The 23,681-nt window shown below is 45.6% G+C and overlaps 1 protein-coding gene across 3 annotated transcripts in view; it reads left to right on the forward strand.

Annotated features, from left to right (window-relative positions):
* Positions 1–23,681, forward strand: part of SERTAD2 (SERTA domain containing 2) — a 105,723-nt gene that overhangs the window by 50,333 nt on the left and 31,709 nt on the right. The window contains exon 1 of one of the 3 annotated variants that reach the window (XM_084799557.1): positions 8,419–8,440. The exons of 1 other annotated variant lie outside the window; for it this stretch is intronic. Coding sequence is in view for 1 of the 2 variants with exons in the window: in XM_084799554.1 (XP_084655680.1) it covers positions 13,227–13,246 (20 nt within the window). In the remaining variant the exon portion in view is untranslated. Of the gene's footprint in view, positions 1–8,418; positions 8,441–13,124; positions 13,247–23,681 lie in introns of those variants that run through there. One more of the 3 variants, XM_084799554.1, reaches the window with a different exon arrangement.

Below are 23,681 nucleotides of genomic sequence, written 5' to 3' on the forward strand. Positions count from 1 at the left end.
GCCTGCTTTTGGGACCCTTTCCCTCCCGCTGGGTTGCCTCCTCCAGCCTTAATATGAGGACAGATGCCTAGTCTTGTTGCAAATTGATCTGCCATGTTTGATTGACATCCCTGGGAGGCCCGCCCTTTTCTGAAGGGGAAGGGGGGAGGAGTGCCTGTGGTGGGGGGCAGCGCTAGGAGGGGCAACTGGTCCGGATGTAATATATGAGAGAAGAATAAATTGTAAATCTTTAATTTAATTTTTTAAAAATGTATGTGCATTGGTGTGAGGGTGTCAGATCTTGGAGTTACAGACAGTTGTGAGCTGCCATGTGGATGCTGGGAATTGAACCCGGGTCCTTTGAAAGAGCAGACGGTGCTCTTAACCACTGAGCCATCTCTCCAGCCCGAGAAGAATAAATTTTTTTTTTAATTTTAAAAATTTGTCCTCAGATTGTTTCGCACTTGTCCGTGAGGATGGACTGGACTTTGTAGTTAATAAGGAAGAGTTAAAGATGATGAGACAGGAGTTGGAAAAGTCGCTCTGAGGCTAAGAGCACCTACAGCTGCTGCAGAGGAGCTGGCTTCCCAGCGCCCGTGTGCACATGTACACATAATTAAGAATAGTAAAAACAAATCTTTTTTAAAAGGTACTGTAAAAAAAAAAAAAAAAAGAAAGAAAGGTACTGTAACTTCCAATTTGGTTGTTTCCTACCAAACCATTCATATAGGTGGAAGTTCAGGGCGTCTTGATTTTTTAAAAATAATTTATTTTTATTTTATGTGCGTTGATGTTTTGCCCGCATATATGTCTGTGGGTGTCATATTTTGGAGTTACAGATACTTGTGAACTGCCATGTAGGTGCTGGGAATTGAACCTGGGTCCTCCGGAAGACCAGTCAGTGCTCTTAACCGCTGAGCCATCTCTCCAGCCTTTGATTTTTATAATAATGAATTTTTCCATTCTCAGGTCATTCTTACTGTGTGCCTCACCCTCCCCACCTCTGCCACCTCTGCCTTTGTTACATTAATCGCGAAGGACTCCTAGCTCAGCCGTGCTCGGTGGTGCGCGCCTTATAATCCTAGCACCCCAGGAGGCAGAGGCAGGCGGAGCTTCAAGAGTTTGAGGCCAGCCTGGTCTACAAAGTGAGTACAAGACAGCCAGGGCTACACAGAGAAACCCTGTCTCAAACCCCCCTCCCCTTTACCCCCGCAAAAAAGACTCCCAGCTCAGTATTGGTTGAAATTTTTTCGGGCAGCACTAATCTGCTGTCTGTGCGGGGGTGGGTGGAATGGGAGGTGTTGGCCTTAATTTTCTTATCAAGCTTATTTGAGAGTTGGCATCTCTCAAATGAATTTTATGAAATCTATAAAATTTCCAGTAAAATACCTTTGTGTCGTACTGGGCCATAAATAGTGAAATTAATTCTACCATTTACTCGTAACGCAGAACTAAGAAATGCATGTTGTTGGAGTCCGTAGAGAGCAGTGTGGCTTAGCAGTCTGTGGAGACAGACAGAGGCTCACTCTTACTGGGTCACATTGCCCAAGAGGAGGCTGGGGAAGCGGTTCCTCACCTCCAGGCAGCTAGCATCTTCTTTCTCAAGTTTGTTTTGTTAGCGTCCAGGATTGCACATGCGCCGTAAGTTACTGCTCTGCCTTTCTGGGTCGTAAGAACCCTTCCGTCGCTCTGCGCTTAACCCGAATAATTGGAACATGGCTGTATCACATACATTTGTTCACCGGAGCAGGGTCTCACAACTTCCTCTGTGTTGTGGCAGGAAATTCCAAAGCTGGAGCCCTGAAGAGGCCCCGGCAGGAGTTTCCACTGCCAGGGGCCCTCATGGGCCGCCACCTCAGCACACTTGTTTCCCTCCCGCACGCTGCGCGTGGCCACAGGGGCTCCGTGGGAATCTGGTGTGCTTATAGGCGGGGTTCTGTCCAAGGCCTGAGGAAGGTGCAGTCGTTTGGAGGGAAGGCCAGGAACGGCTCCAGGAAGAGACTGTGCAGTTAACGTTAAAAGATAGATTTTCTACCTCTGAAAAGGGTAGGGGTTTCTCTAACACGCCTGCCCCGCCCGCCTCCGCTTTGCCTTCTTCTCTCACATCCTGACTAAACACCACGTGCCAAGATTTCCAACCCTGCCAATAATGTAGAAGCTCGCGAGTTGCTTGTGTGAGTCATATGGATGAATTGTACAGTATACAAATCCCTTCTCAATGAAACTATTTTGAAATGCTTCTCGACTTGAGCTTTAAAGAGATCACTCTGAAGAAACACCACACACTCACACCATGCACACACACACTCACACACAATGCACACACACACACACAATGCACACACACACACTTGCGCACACTGGTCACTCTGTGTATATATAAGCTCCTAGAGGCAGGGATTGCAAAGAGAGACTGACGTACAGATATTTGATTTTCAGTGTTTAAATGTTCTCCAAGTCTGCAGCATGTAGAAATGTGGTTGGTTGTTGGTATTTATTCTGTTCATAAATCTTTTAGCATTTTGAAAATCTCACAGATTTCGTAATCTTCTCAATCAAAATAAAGTAGCATTATTTTGGTTGAAAAGAGTATGGCATCTTTATGATTGAATAATATAGGCTATTACTTTAAAATGAAATCCTTGTTTCATAAGATTAAAATAAAATTAATTATTTGAGCTGCCGCCTTCTTCTTCTTCCTCTTCTTCTTCTTCTCCTTCCTTCCTCCTCCTCTTCCTCTTCCTCCTTCTCCTTCTTCATTTTGGATTTTTTGAGACAAGGTTTCTCTGTGTAGCCTTGGCTGTCCTGGACTCACTTTGTAGACCAGGCTGGCCTCGAACTCACAGAGATGCTCCTGCCTCTGCCTCCCTGAGTGTTGGGATCCGAGGTGTGTGCCACCAAGCTTGGCTTTGAGCAACTTTCAAAGACCAGTTGCTAGTGTACAAATTGTAGCTATAAACAAAGGTATTTTCTTTTTTAATATCATGTATATGTGGATCATATCTTCTTCGCCTTCTTCCTTCACCTCTCCCCAAACACCCTTCCCAACATGCTTCCTTCTCGCCTTCATGTCTACTCTTTTTTTTTTGGCGGGGGGTGGAGTAGACCACTGAGTCCAGTTAATGCTGCCTGCTGGATATTGGCTTGGTGGCTTGATCTTGTGTGTCTTGTGTGCAGGTAACCATGTCACGTTCAGAAGACAGCGTCTCGCAGCCTCCTTGAACCCTCCAGCTCTTCTGTTCTTCCTGCCTCCTCCTGCAGGATGCGCCTGAGCTTTACAGGGGCTTGAGACAGATGTTCCGCCTAGAGCTGGGCATTCTACGCTCATTTATTCACCGCACTTTGCCCAGCTGTGAGTCCCTGCACTGCCTGCTGCTCTTCTAGCCACGGTCGAGGGGTTAGCGTATTTAGACAGCATGACCTAGTAAAACATAGTAGTAGGGTTATACTTGTTCGTCTCAAACCTTACAGGTCATAAGCACAGAGCAGTTACCCCATCTGCACCTCATCATCCTATAGGGAACAGAATGCTTTTTGGGTTGTATAGAAAGTGTTGCTGAAGATATGCTTGTCAAAGTGCTCTCTGGCGCTCATATGTTTATAGTCTGCCCGCATGCTAATTGGTTTTGCAAATGTTAACCTTGATATTCTTTCCCGTCTATACCTGTGGCAAGCTCTCCCTAGTTTTTACATTCAGGTCCATCACAAAGTAAAAGCCATCCCACATGCAAAACATCATCAATAACAAAAACTATTACAAAGTACCTTAGTCCATCAAAGTTTAAGACTTTACTATAGGAAGCCTTCAATCCCAGCACTCAGGAGGCAGAGGCAGACGGATCTCTCTGAGTTCAAGGCCAGCCAAGGCTACACAGAGAAACCCTGTCTCCAAAAACACACAAAGCAAAAACAAAGTTTACTATATGAAAGTCTTTATTAAGAGTTTAAGAAAGGCTACAAATGGCAAAATGTTCAGAAACATCTGACTATGGACTAGTATTTGGGAGGCGTAGTTCAGTGGTGGAGCTCTTAGCATGAATTGCCAGGCCCTCCTGAAACACTAAAAAAAAATTTTTTTTAAAGCAACAATAAAAACCAGTTGTGGGGGCTAGATAGATAGCTCAGTGGTTAAGAGCACTATATGCTCTTCCAAGGGACCCAGGTTCAATTCCCAGCACCCACATGGCAGCTCACAACTGTCTGTAACTCCAGTTCCAAGGGATCTGACACCTCCACACCAATGTACATAAAATAAATTATTTAAAAAAAAACCAGTTGTTAGGGGGCAAAACACAATAAAAACAGTAAGAGGCATGAAGAGCGCTTCACTAAAGAGGGTGTACATAACACCATTAGGAGATACAAATTAAGAAGAGAGGAATATGCATATATCAGTCAGAGCCTTCCTCGTTGTGACATGAGGCCCAAGGAAAGAACTTGAGGGGCTTTGAAGGTTTCCGCCGTCCACCTGTGTTGTTGTGTCTGAGCTGTGGCGAGGTCAAACCGCATGGAGACTCTCAGTGCCCTGTGTTGGTCACAAAGCAGGAATAAGGAAGAGCCTGGGATAACAGACCATTCACAGGAAGTCCCCCATGACTGCTTCCTGCCACTAGGCCCCACCTCCAAAAGCCCCTCGCTTCCCACTCCCCAGCTAAGGGCCTTCGATCCAGTTAATTCTTGTTAGTTAGCCCCCACCCCCACCCCCTTAGACGCCGATTGTTCAACACACGGGCCTTCGATTTTAAGCTGTGAAAATGACTGAGATAAAAGAATGTGAAAATGCTAAATGCTGGATGCAGCGAAACTGACCCAGGCACGTTGGGCCCCTTGGGGAATGCAGAATGTGTAGGTGTTCTGGAAAACACCTCCACAGACAATGATTCTTTTTTTAAACTAAATACGCCGCTGCCACACAACTCTGTTGCACACCTGGGCTTTTATTCCAGAGCAACAGGCTTAACACCGGACAAAAACCTGTGCACACGGCAACTTCATAATATTCACAGACTGGACGCATGCCAGAACCCCTCCAGTGAGCAAATGACCAAAGCATTAGTCATTTCGTTCTCCTCGGTGGTGAAAAGGAACCAGCTGATGACTCAGCCGCAGCTGGGTGAACTGTGCTGAGCGCAACAAGCCAAGGCAGGGACACTGCACACTGTATTATTCCATGTATATACTTTTTGTTGTTTGTTTCTCGAGACACAGGGTTTCTCTGTGTAGCCTTGGCTGTCCTAGACTCACTCTGTAGACCAGTCAGGCCTCAAACTCACAGAGATCTGCCTGCCTCTGCCTCCCTCAGTGCTGGGATTACAGGGTTGGTGCCACCACGCCTGGATGTACATGATATATTTTAAGTGACTGAGTCATAGAAATGGATGACAGATTAGATTCTAGGGGTTAAGGAAAATGTGAAGGTGATTGTAAAATGGCCTTTCAAGAGATTTGTGTAACAGTGGCAAAGTCATGTGTCTTACATCAGTGTCAAAATCCTATGCTTTAGATGTGCAAGTTATTAATTACCATTGGAGGAAACTGGGTAACGGGTCTCTCAGGATTGTTCTTACAAATACTCAAATACGGGTGGAAATACAATCTCACAATGAAATACAACTTAAAAATTATAAGCTCTTTAGAACCCTCCTGGGCTGTAAACTCTGAGGATGGGGGAGGGGGGGGGCTGAGTAGTGGGATTTGCATTTCCCAGCAGCTAATCCCGTCCTGAGGAGGTGATGCCTGGAGAAGGTGGCCTGCTGCTCAGGACAGAAGCAGGGGCCAGCATGGACCCTTTCTACAAGCGCATGGCTAGCAGTATCCTGGAACAGTGCTGACCTAGTAACTAGAAATATGTTCATTAAAAAAAAAAAAGTCTGAGGAAGGAGGTGGAGAAATAGCTCAGAACTCAGGAGTATGTGTTCTTGTAGAGGACCCAGTTTGGCCCTCAGCACCCATGTGGTGGCTCACAACTGTTTGTCATTCCAGATCCAGGAGTTCTTTTTTTATTTTATTTTATTTTATTTTATTTTTATTGTTTGGTTTTTCAAGACAGAGTCTCTCTCTGTGTAGCCCTGGCTGTCCTGGACTCACTTTGTAGACCAGGCTGGCCTTGAACTCACAGTGATCCGCCTGCCTCTGCCTCCCGAGTGCTGGGATTATAGGTGTGCGCCACCACGCCAGTTCCAGGAGTTCTAATCTCTTCTTTTGACCTCTGCAGGCAAAACACTCATACACATAAAGTAAATGAATGAACAAATATTTTAGGGAAATATTTTGTTTTATGTATAAAAATTCGGTGAGAAACAATATAAAACGACAAGAATGTCTAGAGTCAAAACCAACGTAAAAAAAAAAATCCAAGGGAAGCATTCCCGTTTCCATGGAGCCTATAGTTTAATGGGAGCGAAAAATAATAATCATAATCCATTGAATGCCAAAGGACGGTAAATTCTCTGGGAAAAACTAAAGCAATGTTTAGGGGCTAAAGACAGGAAAGAAGTACAGTAGCCGTGAGTCACATGCTTAGGCTTTGAAGACAGAGCAGGGGCCTTTGGACCAAGTCCCCAAGGAAGTGAGAGAGAGGGCCATTGTGATGTAACTTCACAGAAGAGCTTGTCAGTGGTTGTCATAGTGAAGTTTGAGGTACTGAAGGAATTTCCCCCAGGGACATTGCCACCTATTCTAAATTTATAATGCATTGCAGTTGTAGGAGGGACAGTGTATCCTTAGGCATAATTATATCCTGTTAAATATCTAATGCCTTTGCTGTTGTATGTGGATATTGTATTATGTTTAGGCCTTGTTATGACCTGGTTCTTGCTTTCATTTGAAAGTTAACCATAACATAGGAGATACAATTGTGCGTCAAGTTGACAAGGGGTAGACTTGTGATGGCTTTTCTTGGTTGTTGACCTGACTACATCCAGAATGAACACCTGAACACCTGTAAGAGATTTTTTTTGGGGGGGGGGGCTTGGCTTGAAGTGGGTAAATCTACTTCTACTCTGGACCTTTGAGGTAGGAGGACACACACCTTTGATCAGATTTTGAGGTGGGAACACACTCCTTTAATCTGGACCACACCTTCTGCTGTGCTGTAAAGAGTGGAAGAAGCCAGGAGTGGTGGTGCACGCCTTTAATGCCAGCACTTGGGAGGCAGAGGCAGGTGGATCTCTGAGTTCTAGGCCAGCCTGGTCTACAAAGCGAGTCCAGGACAGCAAGGGCTACACAGAGAAACCCTGTCTCAAAAAAACAAAGAAAAGGGGGCTTTTGCTCTTTGCCTGCTTGTTCTCCCTCACTAGCAAGGGTGTGTGTGTGTGTGTGTGTGTGTGTGTGTGTGTGTGTGTGTGTGTGTGTCTGCACAGACACATATATATACTCACACATATATGGTACACATACCTTCATAAAGGCAAAACCTGCAAACATATAAAATCTAAAGAGTAAAAGAGACAGGAATATTCTGGCTATGTTGAGATGAAGCAGTTGGGACCAGTGGTATGGAGGAGGAAGAGAGTACCACTTAGGCTGGAGAGATGGCTCTGCAGTTAAGATTGCAAACTAGTCTTGCATAGACCCGGAGTTTGATTCCAAGTACCCACAATAGGTATCTTATAACCACCTGTGATTCTAACCCAGAGGATCTGAACTCCCTCCTGCCATCTGCGGGCATCCGCACGCCCGTGCACACTACCACACACATCCACATAATCAAAAGTAGAATGAATCTTAGGGGACAAAGGAAAGTGCAGCCTTCAGAAGCTGCGGCTGTGCTCCCGGCTTTGGAGGTGACAGTGACTCAGAGAGGGTCGGTGGTGCTGGAGTCCCAGTTACTCCATGCCCAGCCAGGTCCTTGTTTCCTGGGTGTGGTTGTGGGCTGGAGCCCTCTACTCCTCAGCTACATCCCAGCCCTGGGATGGATGGATGGACAGACAGACAGACAGGTGAGTGGGTGGGTGGGGTGGGGTGGGGTAGGGGGTAACATACTGCGAACAGGATTACCTATAAGATTGGATGAGGGAAGTGATGGCAGCACCAGGCTTTTGGAGCTGGGGACTTAGGTGAGCGCTGGCCTTAGCTGAGAAGGAGTGAGCAGCGCTAAGGCAGCTCTGAGTAGATGGTGGGAAAGATGTTGTATTCTCCATGTCCACAACACTTCCAATTGGAAATTCAAATCTGGAGTCAGAGGATGAATACAGGCTGGAGACACACATTGAAAGTTGCATTTAGGGATGGAAAGATGGCTCAGTGGTTAAGATCCTTCTCTTCTTCAGCCTCTTGGGATAATGTATGTCAACAGCACTCACTGCCTGATTTCCCTGTGTGGGTGGAGGAGAGGAGGACTCAAGTGTTCCAGTACTTACGAGGCATCCTCCTTATGGACCTGACTGAACTTTGGAGACGGTGCTCTGCAGAGACTCCTGGAATATTTTCCTTCTGGAAACTCAGATTTTAAGCTTTACAGGTACTTTTCCACCCTAATTGTTAGGGTCAGCTTTATCTGAAGGATGGTGGGGAACTGAAAAGGGACTGTGGCATGCTGTTGAATGGTAAAATCTGGCTGCTCTTCCAAAGGTCCTGAGTTCAATTCCCAGCAACCACACGGTGGCTCACAACCATCTATATTGTGATCAATGCCCTCTTCTGGCCGGCAGGTGTACATGCAGGCAGAGCACTGTATACATAATAATAAATATTTTTTTAAAAGAAAGTTGCATATAAGGTAAACTAAATGAAGGAGATTTAGTGAAGAGACCCAAGAACTGAGCCACTGGGGTACTGTTGAGTTTTAGAGGCCAGAGAAAGGGAAAGGAGGCTGCTGGGAGAGACTGCGAAGTGTGGAACAGCGAAAAGGGAGGAAAAGCAGGCGTGTGCAGTCCTGGAAGCCATGTGGACACAGTGCTCCTGAAGGAGAGAGTGCTGAGCGGTGTAGCCACGTCACTTGGGCTCTGTGAACTGGCCATCGACTTAGCAAAGGAAAGCCACCGGTGTCCTCCTGTTACACAGGGGGCGAACTTTACTCATGGCCATATCATGGGATCATTACAAGGACAAAATGAAGCTTCAAAAGATTTGTTTTTAAAATCATTTGGTTTCCCAAGAGAGTTAAGCATATATAATCCAACAGTTCTGTTCCATTTCTCTGTGTACTCCCCCAAAAATGGAAGGAGTGGGGGTTCACACAGATGTGTGTGACAGTACGCAGAGCAACATCTTTCACAGTAGTCAGAAGGCAGAAATCCTGTGTTCATCCAGAACTGAGTACGTAAATAAAAATATGCAATGTCTCTACAGTGTAAGATGAGTGGGGAGAAAAAGAAAGTTCTAGCTTTTGGAAGGCTGAGGCAGAGGGAGCATTAAAGGCTGGAGGCTGACCTGGGTTATAGACTGAGACCCTGTCTCAGAACACAAACAGAAAAAAAAATATATGTATAAATGGTACCACATTTATGACTCTGGAAAACATACCAAGTGAGAGAAACCAGACATAAAAGGAAAATATTACATGTGAGTGTGTGAGGTGCTGTAGAGACAATTAAATGACACAGGCCACCAGAGGCTGGGGCAAGAGAGGAGGGAAAACAATTGCTCAGTCAGTATAGGTTTTTCTGTTTGGCTTCATTAAAACAGTTCCGGAAATGGATGACGTAACACTAGCTGTACACTAGTGTGTGAGAAATGTGTGTAACTGAAGTATATACTGACAAAGTTTGAGCTAATACATGCAACACTTGATAGCATGATCCAAGGACCTGGGTTCTGTCCCCAGTACATATTTTAAAAGTGTAAGGAAACATGTATTTCTGTGCGTCTGCCTGTCTTAGATATAAGTCAATAAATAAAACAAAGCAAAACTACCTATCCCTATTATTTCTGACCGAGGTCTGCTTTAGGTGTCATCTGTGACTTGAGAGCTTCCTTGTAGATTCTTTGCTACATGTTTCTTAAGCTCCTTTATAGTCATGTTGTAGTCACAATTAAAGGAAATAATAATGTCCTTGTATACATGGGCCATTGTGGTCAGATGACCACGAGAGAGCCAACCAGACTGTCAGGAGCGTACATCTCTTTGTTGTGGACAGAATCTCGCTGTGTAGTGCAGGCTGGCCTTGAACTTGCACTGTTCTTGCCTCTGTTTCCTCAGCGCTGTATTACCACCGTGCTCACAGGAGTATATCATTTCAACACTGTATTTAAACATAGTGTGTGTGTTACACTAAGGAAAACCTCTCTCACATAATGGTTCTTGAAAATAATGTCTCCAGTGCATGCCAATAATTTTCTTGCTAAAACAGCATTTCTGCTAATGCCACAGAGCTGATAGGAAGAAAGCCTGGCAGACTGGGAGGTTCTGTGGCACAGCGTATTTAACAACCATGACAACTCAAGAATTGTAAGCAGCCTCGCCTCCTTGTCTGGGATCCGTCAGCAGCATTGTGTCTACTGGCAAAGCCTTTGACATTGTGCCTCAAGCCAAAGCCAGCCTGGTGATGGGCTAGGAAACGTTTTACAGAGCGCGCTCAGGTCTTGGTGGCATCTGTGTTAAAAACAACCTTCCCCTGTTCCTTCCCAAAGCCACTGTTCAGAAATAGGTAGCAAGTGTGAAAATAAAATAACAAAACATGAGTGGAAAACTGCCTCTCAGAGGCTTGGTGAAACAAAGACTGGTGTGTTGTCGTGGCCCGGGCAGCGAGTGCGCTCTGCTTTGTATGATTTCCGAGGTGCATTTCGATGGTTGGAGGGTAGATGGGTACCAGATGCAGTTTGACGCAGACTCAGGCAGCTGCTCCGAGGCTGTTTCCTTAGCTGGTAAGTGCACCAGCAGAAGCCGCAGTGTGGGGCCCCACGTGCCAAAATGACAGTGAGAGCAGCGGAGCAATACAATATTCACTAAGTGATTTTAATCTCGGAGACCGAGCGTCACCCAATCAGTTTTCCAGGTTATAAAAAGCAATGCATGTGAAACCATTAGAGGGCCCAAGGCTTTGTCCACTGCGGGAAGAAAATTTTTCTTTTTTTGTTTGTTTGTTTTAGCGCGCGCGCACACACACACACACACACACATATTAAACCCATATGGGGAGTTTGCAATGAAAAATCTTGTCACTCTCCCTAACACACACACCCTTCCTAAGAGAAATATATTACTGCAGCCAGGCAGACATTCCTCAATCAACGGACCCAATGACTATTTTAAGTGAAAGTCTCAGATGAACTTTCCAGGCCTCTTCCAGCCTTAAAGTTGTCCCCTACCATCGCTGCCCTGTCCATCCTCCACAGACAAACAAAGAGAGAAAGCGTGTGTGTTTTTGAGGCCATGTGATCTGTATAGTTAGTGTTGACAGACACGCCCAGCCATATAATTGTGAACTTTAAAAAAGCCCTAGTAACAGACTTTCACTCTAACTACACGTGGGGCATAAGTAATCATGACACTGACTCCAGACACTGCGTTTGACTTCCGCACTTACTGTTTTGTTGCCTGAAGAAGGGAGCCTTTACTTAGTGTGTTTTTTTTTTTTTTTTTAAATAACTTAGTGTGTTTTTAAAACTTGTTAAAGCGCCTTTACTGGTCTAAGAAGAGGGCTGTGACCTACTGTGTCAGTGATGCAGCCATTTCACGTAGGGTAATTTCGTTCATTAAAAGTAACACAAAATTGCTAATTGGTTGGACATGTACATATTTGAGAGCTGAGCCTGCAGCAGCCCCGGCTTCTCTTTTAGTCTTGGGAATGCCTCACGCATCATGGCTCTGGGGCATTGTGGAGTATTTTTCTTCAGATCTGTCTGTGCTCAACTCTTTTAATAGCCGGATTTGTTCTTGGAGAAGAATGGCTTCTACTGTATTTCAGTATTTTTTTTTTTTTTAGTATTTTACTTAGTAATATTTTTTAAGTCTAGGAAATGGTTAAAGATTTGGAAATAAACTTTAGAAAGCCTGTATGTTCAAGAATAAATTGTTAGCAAACAGCTACATGATACCCATCTCAGTTGGGATGCATGCTGGGATTAACTGTGTTACGTTGTCCGTATGCTCTCTGGAGTTTTTCTCAGAGCAAAGCTCTCATCTGTGAATTTATACCTGAATTAAAAGGAATAACATTAGGCCTGGAGAGGTGACTCGGCAGTTACGCGAGCCCTGACTGTTTCTCTGGAGGACGCAGGTTAGATTCCCAGCACCCAGATGACAGTGAACATGGCAGGTCGCAGTCATCTGTAACCCCAGTTCCAGGGGATCTGACGCTTCTTCTGACCTCCAGGGGACCCAGGCACATACATAGTGCTGACACACATGCAGGGCGAGCACTCATATACATAAAAATAAATTAATTAAAAATTTAAAAATAAAGGGAATAATATTTCAGGTGATGTGGTTTTGAATCTTAGAGAGTTACTTTATAGCGATCACCCCATCCCCCACCCCGCCCCACTCCCGAGTTTGCACCATTTTCTTCCTCGCAGCTCCCCTCTCATCCTGAGTCTAGCACTGCCAGCCTCAGTAGGTGACCCTAACCATTGAGGGCTTTGCGTGCAGACTCCTGGGTAGAGAGGGGCTGGGCTCATAGACGTGGCCACACTCAGGTGCTGCGGCCTCTCTGGGCTCAGATGGCATTTCTCTCTGAAGGCCCCAGCCAGCCAGCCACAGTCCTTGAGTTTTCATATTCCACTCTGACCTGTGTGTGATCTGACTCTACCCTGCCGTACCTGTGGTGAGAACAGCACAGGATTCCTTCACCTCACAGGTGTCCCTGCCCAGCTGTCCCATCACGGGCCGTCCTGGAGGAGCAGGTGTCTGTAGGGACCTATTCGGTATTTCTGTGTTCTAGACGTCTTTCTCCTATGCAGATATCCTTGGAAATTCACCATTTGTTAATATGAGAAAATGTGCATGAAGAGCAGTAGAGACCAGTGCCAATAAATAAACCCAAGTAGCCACTGCGCTCATTCCTATTAATTACTAGCCAATACAAAGCCATTTTTTTCCCTTTGAAACTTTAATTCATTTTGAATTAAAACATTTAATTCATTTTCCTCCTCAGTGAAACCATAAATTTAAGCAACCAGTTTCTACAAATTCTGTTATCTGTGTGTATCTCTTTCCCAAGTTCTCCCTTGTGTTGTTTGTTTGTTCTTGTCTGATGGTGCAGGGGATTGAACCCAGAGCCCCATGTGTGTTAATCCTGACCTCTACCGCTGATCTGTATCACGACCTTCTCTGCATTTAAAAGGAAGCCAAGCTGTCTACATTCATGCTGTTCAGCCCTAAGAGGTATTAGTAGGAAGGTGTTTGTATGTGTGTGTATATATGTGTGTGTGTGTATGAGTGTGTGTACACAAGACATAACTATAAAACAATGCATATTTATATTTACAATATAGTATAAACATATAAATTTATATTTTATGTAATATATAAAAACAATATGTATTATATATATTTAAAATAAAAACACAAAGCCTCATAAAAGACAACATATCTAGGACTGGAGAGATGGCTCAGAGGTTAAGAGCACTGTCTGCTCTTCCAGAGGTCCTGAGTTCAATTCCCAGTAACCTCATGGTGACTCACATCCATCTATAATGTGAACTGATGCCCTCTTCTGGCCTGCAGGTATATGTACAGACAGAGCACTGTATGCATACTACTAAATAAATAAATATATATTTTTAAAAAAGACAGCATATCTAACTTCATTCTCGCCTAGAATGTAGATAAAATGTCTCATGCATGCAGCCTTCTGGGGGCGTGAAGTACAGGCGGATGCACCTTTTAACCGTTTCCCAGGCCTTAGCCTTATAACGAGAAGTGAACTGGATCATTTAAACTGATGATTGTCCGTCCATGTACCACTGAAGCCCACTGGCCTCTCCACCCTGGGTCAGAGAGTCCATGTCTGTGACTAGCACCGCCATAAAGGGACCCTCTAAAGGAAGATGTGTGTCTACTCCAGGCAGGGCTTAAAGCTCTTTGTGTTTTTTGTTTGTTTGTTTTGTTTTGTTTTTCGAGAGATGCTTTCTCTGTGTATCCTTGGGTGTCCTGGACTCACTTTGTAGACCAGGCTGGCCTCGAACCCACAGAGATCCGCCTGCCTCTGCCTCCCGAGTGCTGGGATTAAAGGCGTGCGCCGCCGCCACCGCCTGGCTCCTCATGCGTTTTTGTATGCGTTCTGTTTCTCAGGGCTCACTTGCCAAGCTCCTGTTACTTGATTTTGTTTGTTTGATTGATTGATTGTTTCTCAAGACAGGGTCTCTATATAGCTCTGGCTGTCCTGGAACTGGCTTTACAGACCAGGCTGGCCTTGAACTCAGAGATCTGCCTCTGCCCTCTGCCTCTGCCTCTGCCTCTGCCTCTGCGATTAACCACCTGGCTCTTGCATTTTAAATGCCTTCAAAGAAAGTAGCTGACCCTTCCTAGTCTTTGTTGTGTTTTTCTTTTGGAGAATAATTAAAGCAAAAAGACACTTTTGTTAATGAGCAGTTCAGCGTGTAGCTGGACATGGAGGCGCATGCCTGAAGTCCCAGCATGTAGAGGATGCGGGAAAGTGGGTCAGGAATTCAAAGTCATAACACAGGTAGTGAGACGTACTGTGAGGCCTTATCTGAAAACAACCAACCGCTGCAAACTCAGCCAAAGCAACAGCAGCAAAGCAGTTGAGAAAGTTAACCTTCTCTCTCGGTGATTTGTGAGACAATCTAGGCTAAGCTTTGCCAAGGACCTCATAATTATATTACTTTGTATACATTATGTACGTAACTACATTAGCGCATTCAGATATTGTTAAACAAAAGTAGTGCGATTGGTTTAATATTGAATCGCAGTGGCAGAGGGCATTTTGACTGCTTGTCAGTAAAAGTGGCTTTCCCTGGCTCCAGCCTGATCTAATACCGGGATGGGAGCTGCATCTCCCCTCTAAGGCACCTCAGCATTGTCAGAGGCTCTTATGTCAGCTCTGTCACAGCACAGTGCTGACTAGGCATGCTGGGGGCGGGCAGGGTTCTCCACCACCAGAGACCACCAGCGTAGTGGGAACTCAGTGGACAGTGCGTTGAGATCACTAGCAGTAGCTGTGGCCATCGCTGGCCATTCTCCACACAGAACCAATCCCATGGTCCTCTCAGGAGCACGAGCCTCTCAGGCTCTGGCCGTGGCTCCTACCCTCCGCCTCCTTCTAGAAGCATGGTCTCCTCAGCGCCCCCCCCCCCCCGTATGTCACCAAACGAGCCTCTACCCCTCTTTTACAGATGAGGCGATGAAGGCCAGTGAGGGTCAAGCTAGAACTTGAAGTCCATGTCTTCAAAGTCAGTGTTCTTAGAAACGTCAAATATATTGGCTGTAGCTTGCTCTAAATTACACTTCATTATCAATCATCTCAAAATGCTCTGTATGGAGCCAGGCGTGGTGGCACATGCCTGTAACCCCAGCGCTCTGAGTTCGAGGCCAGCCTGGGGTACAAAGCAAGTCCAGGACAGCCAAGACTACACAGAGAAACCCTGTCTCGGAAAATGAAAACAAAACAAGAAATGCTCCATCTGGTTTCCTTACAAAAGAACCAAAGTGCCGTGGCATAACAGCGTCCAGACTCAGTGAAGCCCTTCTCTTGACCCAGACACGAAGTCGACGCGTGCTGAAGGTGTCGTTAATGCGTTGCATGCTGTCTGGGGTGGGAGGGTGGGTTGGGGTGGCTGCCTGTGGAGTCACGCAGTACCCATTGCGTGGTGGGGGCAGGGGGGGTGTGAGTAAACGTTCGGCAGAGCTGTTTCATGCCCCACCCGATGGCTCATCCTGGCATTTTAGGCTCTGCGTGTGTCATCAGCGTACGTGGGCTGGAAGGAACAGCATGAGGGCAGAGTAGCAATCCTTTGGAAATACAAATAACAGTAAAATAAGCATCGGGCTACCTGCAGCTCCCACATAGCACAAATGGCTTGTGGGATCCGGACAGTTGGGGCTTTCTGTCCACAGCTGATGCTTTCCCTAGCTAAAACCAACTTCAAGCTTGCTACGTAAGTGTCTAAGACTCAGTTGTAAAATTTCACTCTAAGCTGAAGCTGTTTATAGAAACTAGCTGGTGTGTGGGCATACTAAAAAGAAAAAGACAGGCTATATTTTGAAAAACGGTATGTTAAGGGTTTTGTGATTCACGCTGCTAGATAGGTAGGTAGACAGACAGATCACCACACATAGTTCATCTGGGTCTGTTTTTAGAAATGTGCTTTGGCAGAGAGCCTTCATTTGACATTTAACCAAAGTAATGCAAATTTCCAGTGTGAGCTCTGCTGCCCAGAGTGAGCCCTAGTTCCCCCAAGTAGACAGTGGAGTAATAGCCGGCTCTTCAAGACTGTGCTCTGCAGCCTGTGCCTGCCATGCAATGGGAAAAGTCGTCACCAGTTTTAAAGATGTGGCATCGCTATCATATTTTCCACAGCAGCAGGTGGACCGTCACCATCCTCATCCGTAGAGACGACAGCATCACAGGGGCTTCCTGAACAGCGCAGATATCTTGAGTACTTAGGGTGCTGGGGAGTTTGTTTTGCATCGGCAGAGCCTGTGTAGATTTATATAGCATGCTAGCGTTCTATACCCTTGAGTTCTATAGTAAGTTCTATAGTTATCTAACTTTGTCAGGCTTGCTTAACACAGGAGGTTGTGTGAAAATCTCTCTCTATGCATGCACTGTCGTTGTCAGTGTTACTGTGCTCTGTCGACAGGCAGCGCTGGTGTTTCCTTTCCTCATGACTGGGAATCTTTAGAGTGCCGAAGTATCCCGTTGAAATACGAGTGTTAAACCATCGCAAGTCAGCACATTTTTTAAAAAAATCACTGTTATCAGTGTTTTAAAAATCTTCCTTAGCCCGATGGTGGTGGTGGCACCTTTAATTCCAGCACTCAGGCAGAGGCAGGTGGATGTCTGAGTTTGAGGCCAGCCTGGTCTACAGAGCGAGTTCCAGTTCAGCCAGGGCTACACCGAGAAACATTGCCTCAAAAAAGCTAAATACGGGGCTGGAGAGATGGCTCGGCACATAAGAGCACTGTCTGCTCTCCCAGCGATCCTGAGTTCAATTCCTAGCAACCACATGGTGGCTCACAACCATGGATACTGGAATCTGGTGCCCCCCTCCCCACCCGGCCTGCAGGCGCACATGCAGATAGAGTACTCATACATAAATAAATAAATAAATTTAAAACGCTGGGTGTGGTGGCGCAAGCCTTTAATCCCAGCACTTGGGAGGCAGAGGCAGGTGGATCGCTATGAGTTTGAGGCCAGCCTGGTCTACAGAGTGAGTTTCAGGACACCCAAGGCTACACAGAGAAACCCTGTGTCAAAAAACCAAAAGAGAGGCTGGAGAGATGGCTCAGAGGTTAAGAGCACTGGCTGTTCTTCCAAAGGTCCTGAGTTCAATTCCCAGCAAGCACATGGTGGCTCACAACCATCTATGATGAGATCTGGTGCCCTCTTCTGGTGTGCTCTGCCTGCATGTAGGCCAGAAGAGGGCATCAGCTCGCATTATAGATGGTTGTGAGCCACCATGTGGTTGCTGAGAATTGAACTCAGGACCTTTGGAAGAACAGTCAGTGCTCTCAACCTCTGAGCCATCTTGCCAGTCCTCCTCTGCATTTTTCTATTGTCCACCTCTGCTCTCGCCAGGAGCGAAGCTTTTATGGCCAATGGTTTACTGTGTGGTCTCCACCCTACAGGTTACAGAAAGCCTAGCAAATGATGCCTTGGACCTAAGAGCCAGTGGTCCCATGATTGGCTGGTGATGCTTGGAGTAATGTTCCCTGTGTTACTGTACCTGGACAACGGGACTCAGTCAGTGGGATTAGGGTACAGCTGTTGAGACGGGGGACTGCTATGGATCATCTGTGTGTGCACTTGCAGTCATGAGGTATTTATAAGGAGAAGGCAGAGGAAATGGATGTCAAATAGTGTTGGAGTTATGTGCTTTGAAGCTGCAGGAAGTGGACGGGAGCCAAGGATTGCAGGCAGCCCCTCGAAGTTAGCAACGACAAGGAAACAGAAGGAATGCCTCCATCTTAGCACCTCGACTTTAGACTTCTGACCTCCAGAACTAAAGAGAGTAAGTTTGTGTCATAGGATCACCAGCTCCTATATTGAAAACACATGGTTGGGTGACGACGGGCTGTTGCAAGGATTGCTTCCCATGTGACTTGGGGTAAAAGGCAGTTGCTGCCGTGACTTATAAGGTTCTTCACCAACTGCGCTGCTCCTCCTAGCCCCTCTCCCTCCCATAGTAAGCAAACCCAACACCCCTCACGTCTCCCTCCATAGCCTCCTGTCCACAAGGCCTGCCTGCATTTGCTGTGCTCTCTTCAAAGCCTTCTGCCTGAGAGTTGCTCGGCCTGTGTACACACACCCTCGCTTCCTGCACGTCCTGACTCAGGTGTCCTATTTAGCTTTCTTTATTCTCTGTTTCTCATGCCCCTGACTTCTATGACTAGGACAAAGCGTGGGCATTAAATACAGATTTGTTGCGTATACGCAGAGCTCTGATTAATTTAGTAGGACCAATGGCTGGAAGTGAAATGCCTGCATTACAGACACAAACATTTTAAAAGGTTCTTGATACACGTGACCAAAGCCCTATTCTGCCTGAGGTTAAATCGATCATATCCCATCAGTAGCTAACCCTGTCCGCTTTACACTCACCAGTTATAAACAGCGAGGCCAGCTTGGCACATGGAAATTCTGTTTCTCTTAGATTTGTGTGGCTTTTATTAGGTGCATTTGTACTTTCATGTTATCTGTTAGCTTCTGTCCTTGGCTCGATCTTCTAATGGCAACCTGAGTTCAATGTTTTTCTAATTTAGTGCTCATGTTTTCCTAACTAGTTTGTAGAATCGAAAAGCTAGTCTTTGCTGTCTGCACTGCAAATATAATTCCTAGTTTGTAATTTCTTGTAATTTTTAATGTGTTTTTGTTGTTTTTTTTCTTTTTCGAGACTTGGTTTCTCTTTGTAGCCTTGCCTATCCTGAGCTCAGACTGGCCTCGAACTCACAGCGACCTCCCTGCCTCTGCCTCCTGAGTGCTGGGATTACAGCTGTGGGCCATTGCACCCGGCTTATGCTTGTGATTTTTTTTTTTAATGTTATTTCATCTCTGACGTGTTGCTTGCTGTGTGGAATGGAAAGGTCATGCTCAGTTTCCTCCCATGGCCACAGAGCATGCGCCATCAGTAACACCTTCTTGAAAATACTCAGCCTCTGTAGTTAACAGGATTGTTTCAAGTATTCAATACAGATTCTTCTTCTTCTTCTTCTTCTTCTTCTTCTTCTTCTTCTTCTTCTTCTTCTTCTTTCTCCTCCTCCTCCTCTTTTTCTTCTTGAAATGCTAGAACTCAACCCTTAATTATTGTAGTTTTAAAATCTGATTTGGACTCCTTTTCAAAAAAAAAAAAAGTTTTTTTTTTTTGAGGAGCTGGAGAGATGACTCAGCAGTAAAGAGAGCATTTGCTGCTCTTGCAGAGGTCTTGGGTTCCATTCTCAGCACCCCCGTGGTGGCTCACTCCACTGGTCACTCCAGTTCTAGGGGAGTGAGGCCTTCTTCTGGCCTCTCTGGGTACCAGGCACGAACATGGAATGCGCAGACATGCATATGCAGGCCAAAAACTCATACACACACATAAAAAAATAAATAAATCGAAAAAAATTGTTATAAGTTATTTTCAAAACAGGTGTGCTAGTGCACGCCGCCTGTAATCCCAGCACTCCAGAGGCAGAGGCAGATGGCGCTCTGTGAGTTCAGTGCAAGCCTGGTCTACACAATAAATTTCAGGCCAGCCAGAGCTATGTGGCTGAGAAATAGATATTTCTCCCTCATCTGTTGGTTCTAAATAAATTATAAGATCACTCTGTCAGGTTTAGGAATACTTACAGATTTAATTGCCTCTTACCTTTCTCCTATGGAAAATGTCTTCCTGACTCCCCACAGTATCGTGTGTGTGTGTGTGTGTGTGTGTGTGTGTGTGTGTGTCTGTCTGTCTGTCTGTCTGTCTGTCTATGTGTCTGTCTGTCTATGTGTCTGTCTGTCTATGTGTCTGTCTGTCTGTGTGTGTGGGAAACAGGGGTATTGTTGGTTGGTTGGTTGTTGGGGGAAAAGGCCTTATTTGGCTAATTCTTCCACATCCTAGTCCGTCATTGGAGGAAGCCAGGAACTCAAACAGGTCAGGAACCTGGAGGCGGGAGCTAGTGCAGAGGCCAGGGAGGGTGCTGCTTAATGGCTTCCTTCCTCAGGGCTTGCTCAGCCGCTCTCTTCTAGAACCCAAGACCCCCAGCCCAGGGATGGCACCACCCCCACAGTGGGCTGGGCCCTCCCCCTCCCCTGTCAATCACTAATTAAGAACATGCCCTACAGGCTTGCCTGCAGCCTGGTCTTGCCCAGTCTAATGGAGGCATATTTTCAGTCAGGGGTTTCTTCTATTCACGTGACTCTTGCTTGTGTCAAGTTGAGATAAAATTAGCCAGCACAAAGTGTGTACCATCATGCCTGGTGAGAAGTGAATTTTTAAGCAAAAAGAAAAAAAAATTTTTTTTTTTGGCAAAGCCTCATTAAGATAAAAGCAACATTAGGATAGGACACTGCCTTGCTTTCTGGGCTGCTGTCTCACAGAAATTTTTATAAGTTCACTTCCTCCAAGGAGGGAAAAAAATGCAAGGACACCAGCATGAGAATAAGAATTGTCTCTGCTCTTCAAAGGCCTCTACAAGCTCTGCAAAGTAGCGATTTCAGGCCTAATGTGCGACGAACAAAAGGCTGTTGTGAACTGTGTGCAAGAGTTGGTGAGAGTTTGTATTCTGCCCCTTTTTTCTGTGGGAGTTATTTCCTGTTGTTGACTAGAGTTCTTTATTTAGAACCACCTAGCTTCAGAATGCCTGCTAGCTTGCAGAGAAGTGTGTACTTAAAACGCAGGCTGGTTTCAAGACAGTCTGTTTGAAAAACGAGTCACACTGCTCTGCACCACGACAACACGACACACACAGCCATTAAGATCGGGTGTCAGCGTGCACCCCGAAGGAGCCAGAGTCTGGTATTGCAGCTGGTGGCCACCTGAACATCTCTGGGAAAGATATTTTGGGGTGTTGGGGGGGGGCTAGTTTTCATTTAAAAACAAGAACTCGGATGCCCTGGTGTAACTGTAATCCCAGGCACTCTAGAGCCTGAGACTAGAGGATTTCAAATTTGAGGGCAGTCTGGACACCAGAACAAGACTCTATGAGTTCTAAAATTTAAAAGATAGTAGGCATCAGCGGTATGGCCAACCCTAAAGTGCTTGCCTAGTCATTTATATGGCCCTTAGTTCAACTCCAGGACCAATAAATAAATTAATTAGTTAATTAATTAATTCAGTGTGCTAAATACGTTCTTTGGAGTTTTGAGGAGGCAAGCAAATGGCCTTCATATTTTGGGAGGAAGCTTCAAACTCTGGCATGGGAGACCTTAGCCAGCAATCAAGAAATACACCCAAACACAGCTATGCGCCCTGTTGGACGGCCTTCTCCTTAAGAACTTCCGGTTACTTTAAGATTCCCATTGAGCTTCGCAGTTCATCAGTTTGGCACATCTCTGCTGTGTTTATTTGCAGGCGCATGCCTATTTGGTATGCAGCTGTGTGTGTATGTTCATGTGTGGGCACTTGTGGAGACCTGAAGCTTGATCCCTTGCTAGCTTGTCCATTGAGACAGGCCCTCTCACCCGACTCAGAGCTTTCCAGTCTAGCTGGTCTAGCTCGCCAGCTCACTCTGCAGAGTCCCCGTCCCGGCCTCTTTTTCCAGTGCTGGGATTATAGGTGACTGTCACAGCTGCTCAGATTCTATGAGTTTGAGGACCCAATCTCTGCTACTCACACTTAGGCACGTGTGCTTCACCCAGTAAGTCACCTCTTTTTCTTTTGAGACAGGGTCTCGCTTTGTAGCCTGGCTGTCCTGGAATTCACTATGTAGACTAGGCTGGTCTCAAACTCATAGAGATCCATCTGCCTCTGCCTCCCGAGTGCTGGGATTAAGGGAGTGTGCTCCCCCACCTCCTTATTTCTTGAGAAAAGTCCTCACACTGAACCCAGAGCTGGGTTTTATCTAAACTAGCTGGCCAGGGATCTAGGACTGCGTGTCTACGGGCTCCCTGGGCTGGGGCTGTAGACAGACAGGGGCACACACGCCCACAGCCACATCATTTTGGGATCTGAACACAGGTCTTTGTTTTACTCTCTGAGCCTTCTTCTCAGTTTCTTTCTTTCTTTCTTTCTTTCTTTCTTTCTTTCTTTCTTTAAAGCTATGATACGTATTTTTATAATTTGACTTTTCATTTTACTGGAGTTGATACCTTTCACATGTTTATTAGAAATTTTATGTTCTGTTTTATCCATTTTCCTTTTCTTTTCTTTCTTTCTTTCTTTTTTTTTAAAATCCTTTTAAGACCAGCACTAGGGAGGCAGAAACAGATGGTTCTCTGTGAGTTTGAGGCCAGGCGGTCTACATGGTAAGTCCCAGGACAGCCAGGGGTATGTGGAGAGACCCTGTCTCAACAAAAAAAATAAACAAAGAGTTAATTCAAGAATTCCCAGCCAGGCGTGGGGTGCACGCCTTTAATCCCAGCCCTCGGGAGGCAGAGGCAGGCAGATCTCTGTGAATTCAAGGCCAGCCTGGTCTACAGAGCAAGTCCAGGACAGCCAAGGCTACACAGGGAAACCCTGTCTCTAAACTTCCCCCCAAAATAATTCCCTATAGATTCTAAGTACTTTTGATGAGTGTGTGGACCTCATATATTATTTGATAATCTTTAGCTTGCCTTAACTTAAGAGTACCTTTTTAAAACAGATGCTTAACTTTCAATGTAATCAAACCATTGGTTGTTTTCTCTTTGGTTTGTGCTTTGGGAATCCTCCATTTTGGAGTTCTCCATCGATGACTCATCCAAGGAGACATTAATGAAGGGACTTTACAGAGACGGGACAGTTGAGACCTGGAACACCAATGATAACAGGAAGTGGTTGCTGACTTTACATCCAAAGTGGAAGCCGGGAGGAAACTGATGCTGGCTTAAAGCCTCTGCCAAACCCTGTGGGAATTGAGGGTCTGATGGAAGGGCCACACCACCCGGAAGCAGCTGTGGCGGTGGAGAGATGGGCAGTACCACCAGCTGAGCCCAACAGTGGCTGAGGTGGGGAGGATCCAGTGACCCCCCTGCTGCCCTCTTCCCTGAAGCCAGTGGCAGAGCAGCGGGTGGCAAGGCTTCCTGTTAGGTGAGCCGCAACATCCCAACACAAAAATTGAAGGAAAAAAAATTAAGTGTTTGGTGCTAGGGGTTACACCAGGGCCTCAAATATTCCGCCAGCCCCTTCCCACTGTAGCACACCTTTGGGCTGCAAATGGGAGGTTAAATTGGTGTTGCATTTACCATCCTCATGGGTTCAAGGGAGCATTAGCATGTATATGGGGTAAGGTCCATTAATTGGCATGGGTCTGCGTAGGGATCTTTTCTTCTGATAACTTGGGAAAGGCATTTATTCTTTTAACTTTTCATTTCAGGCTATAAAATGAAAGTAGTAATTCTAGAATCGTTATCCTCGGAGCTATTAATTTTCATCATTAAAACCAGAAAGCACAATGTCCAACAACTTTAAGGTTATATAACAAATCAGTGCATTAAGGATGAATATTTAATTATTAAAGATTTTTCTAATCTTCT

Source organism: Acomys minous (genome assembly GCF_964271855.1).
Source record: "Acomys minous genome assembly, chromosome: 10".
NCBI lineage: Eukaryota > Metazoa > Chordata > Mammalia > Rodentia > Muridae > Acomys > Acomys minous.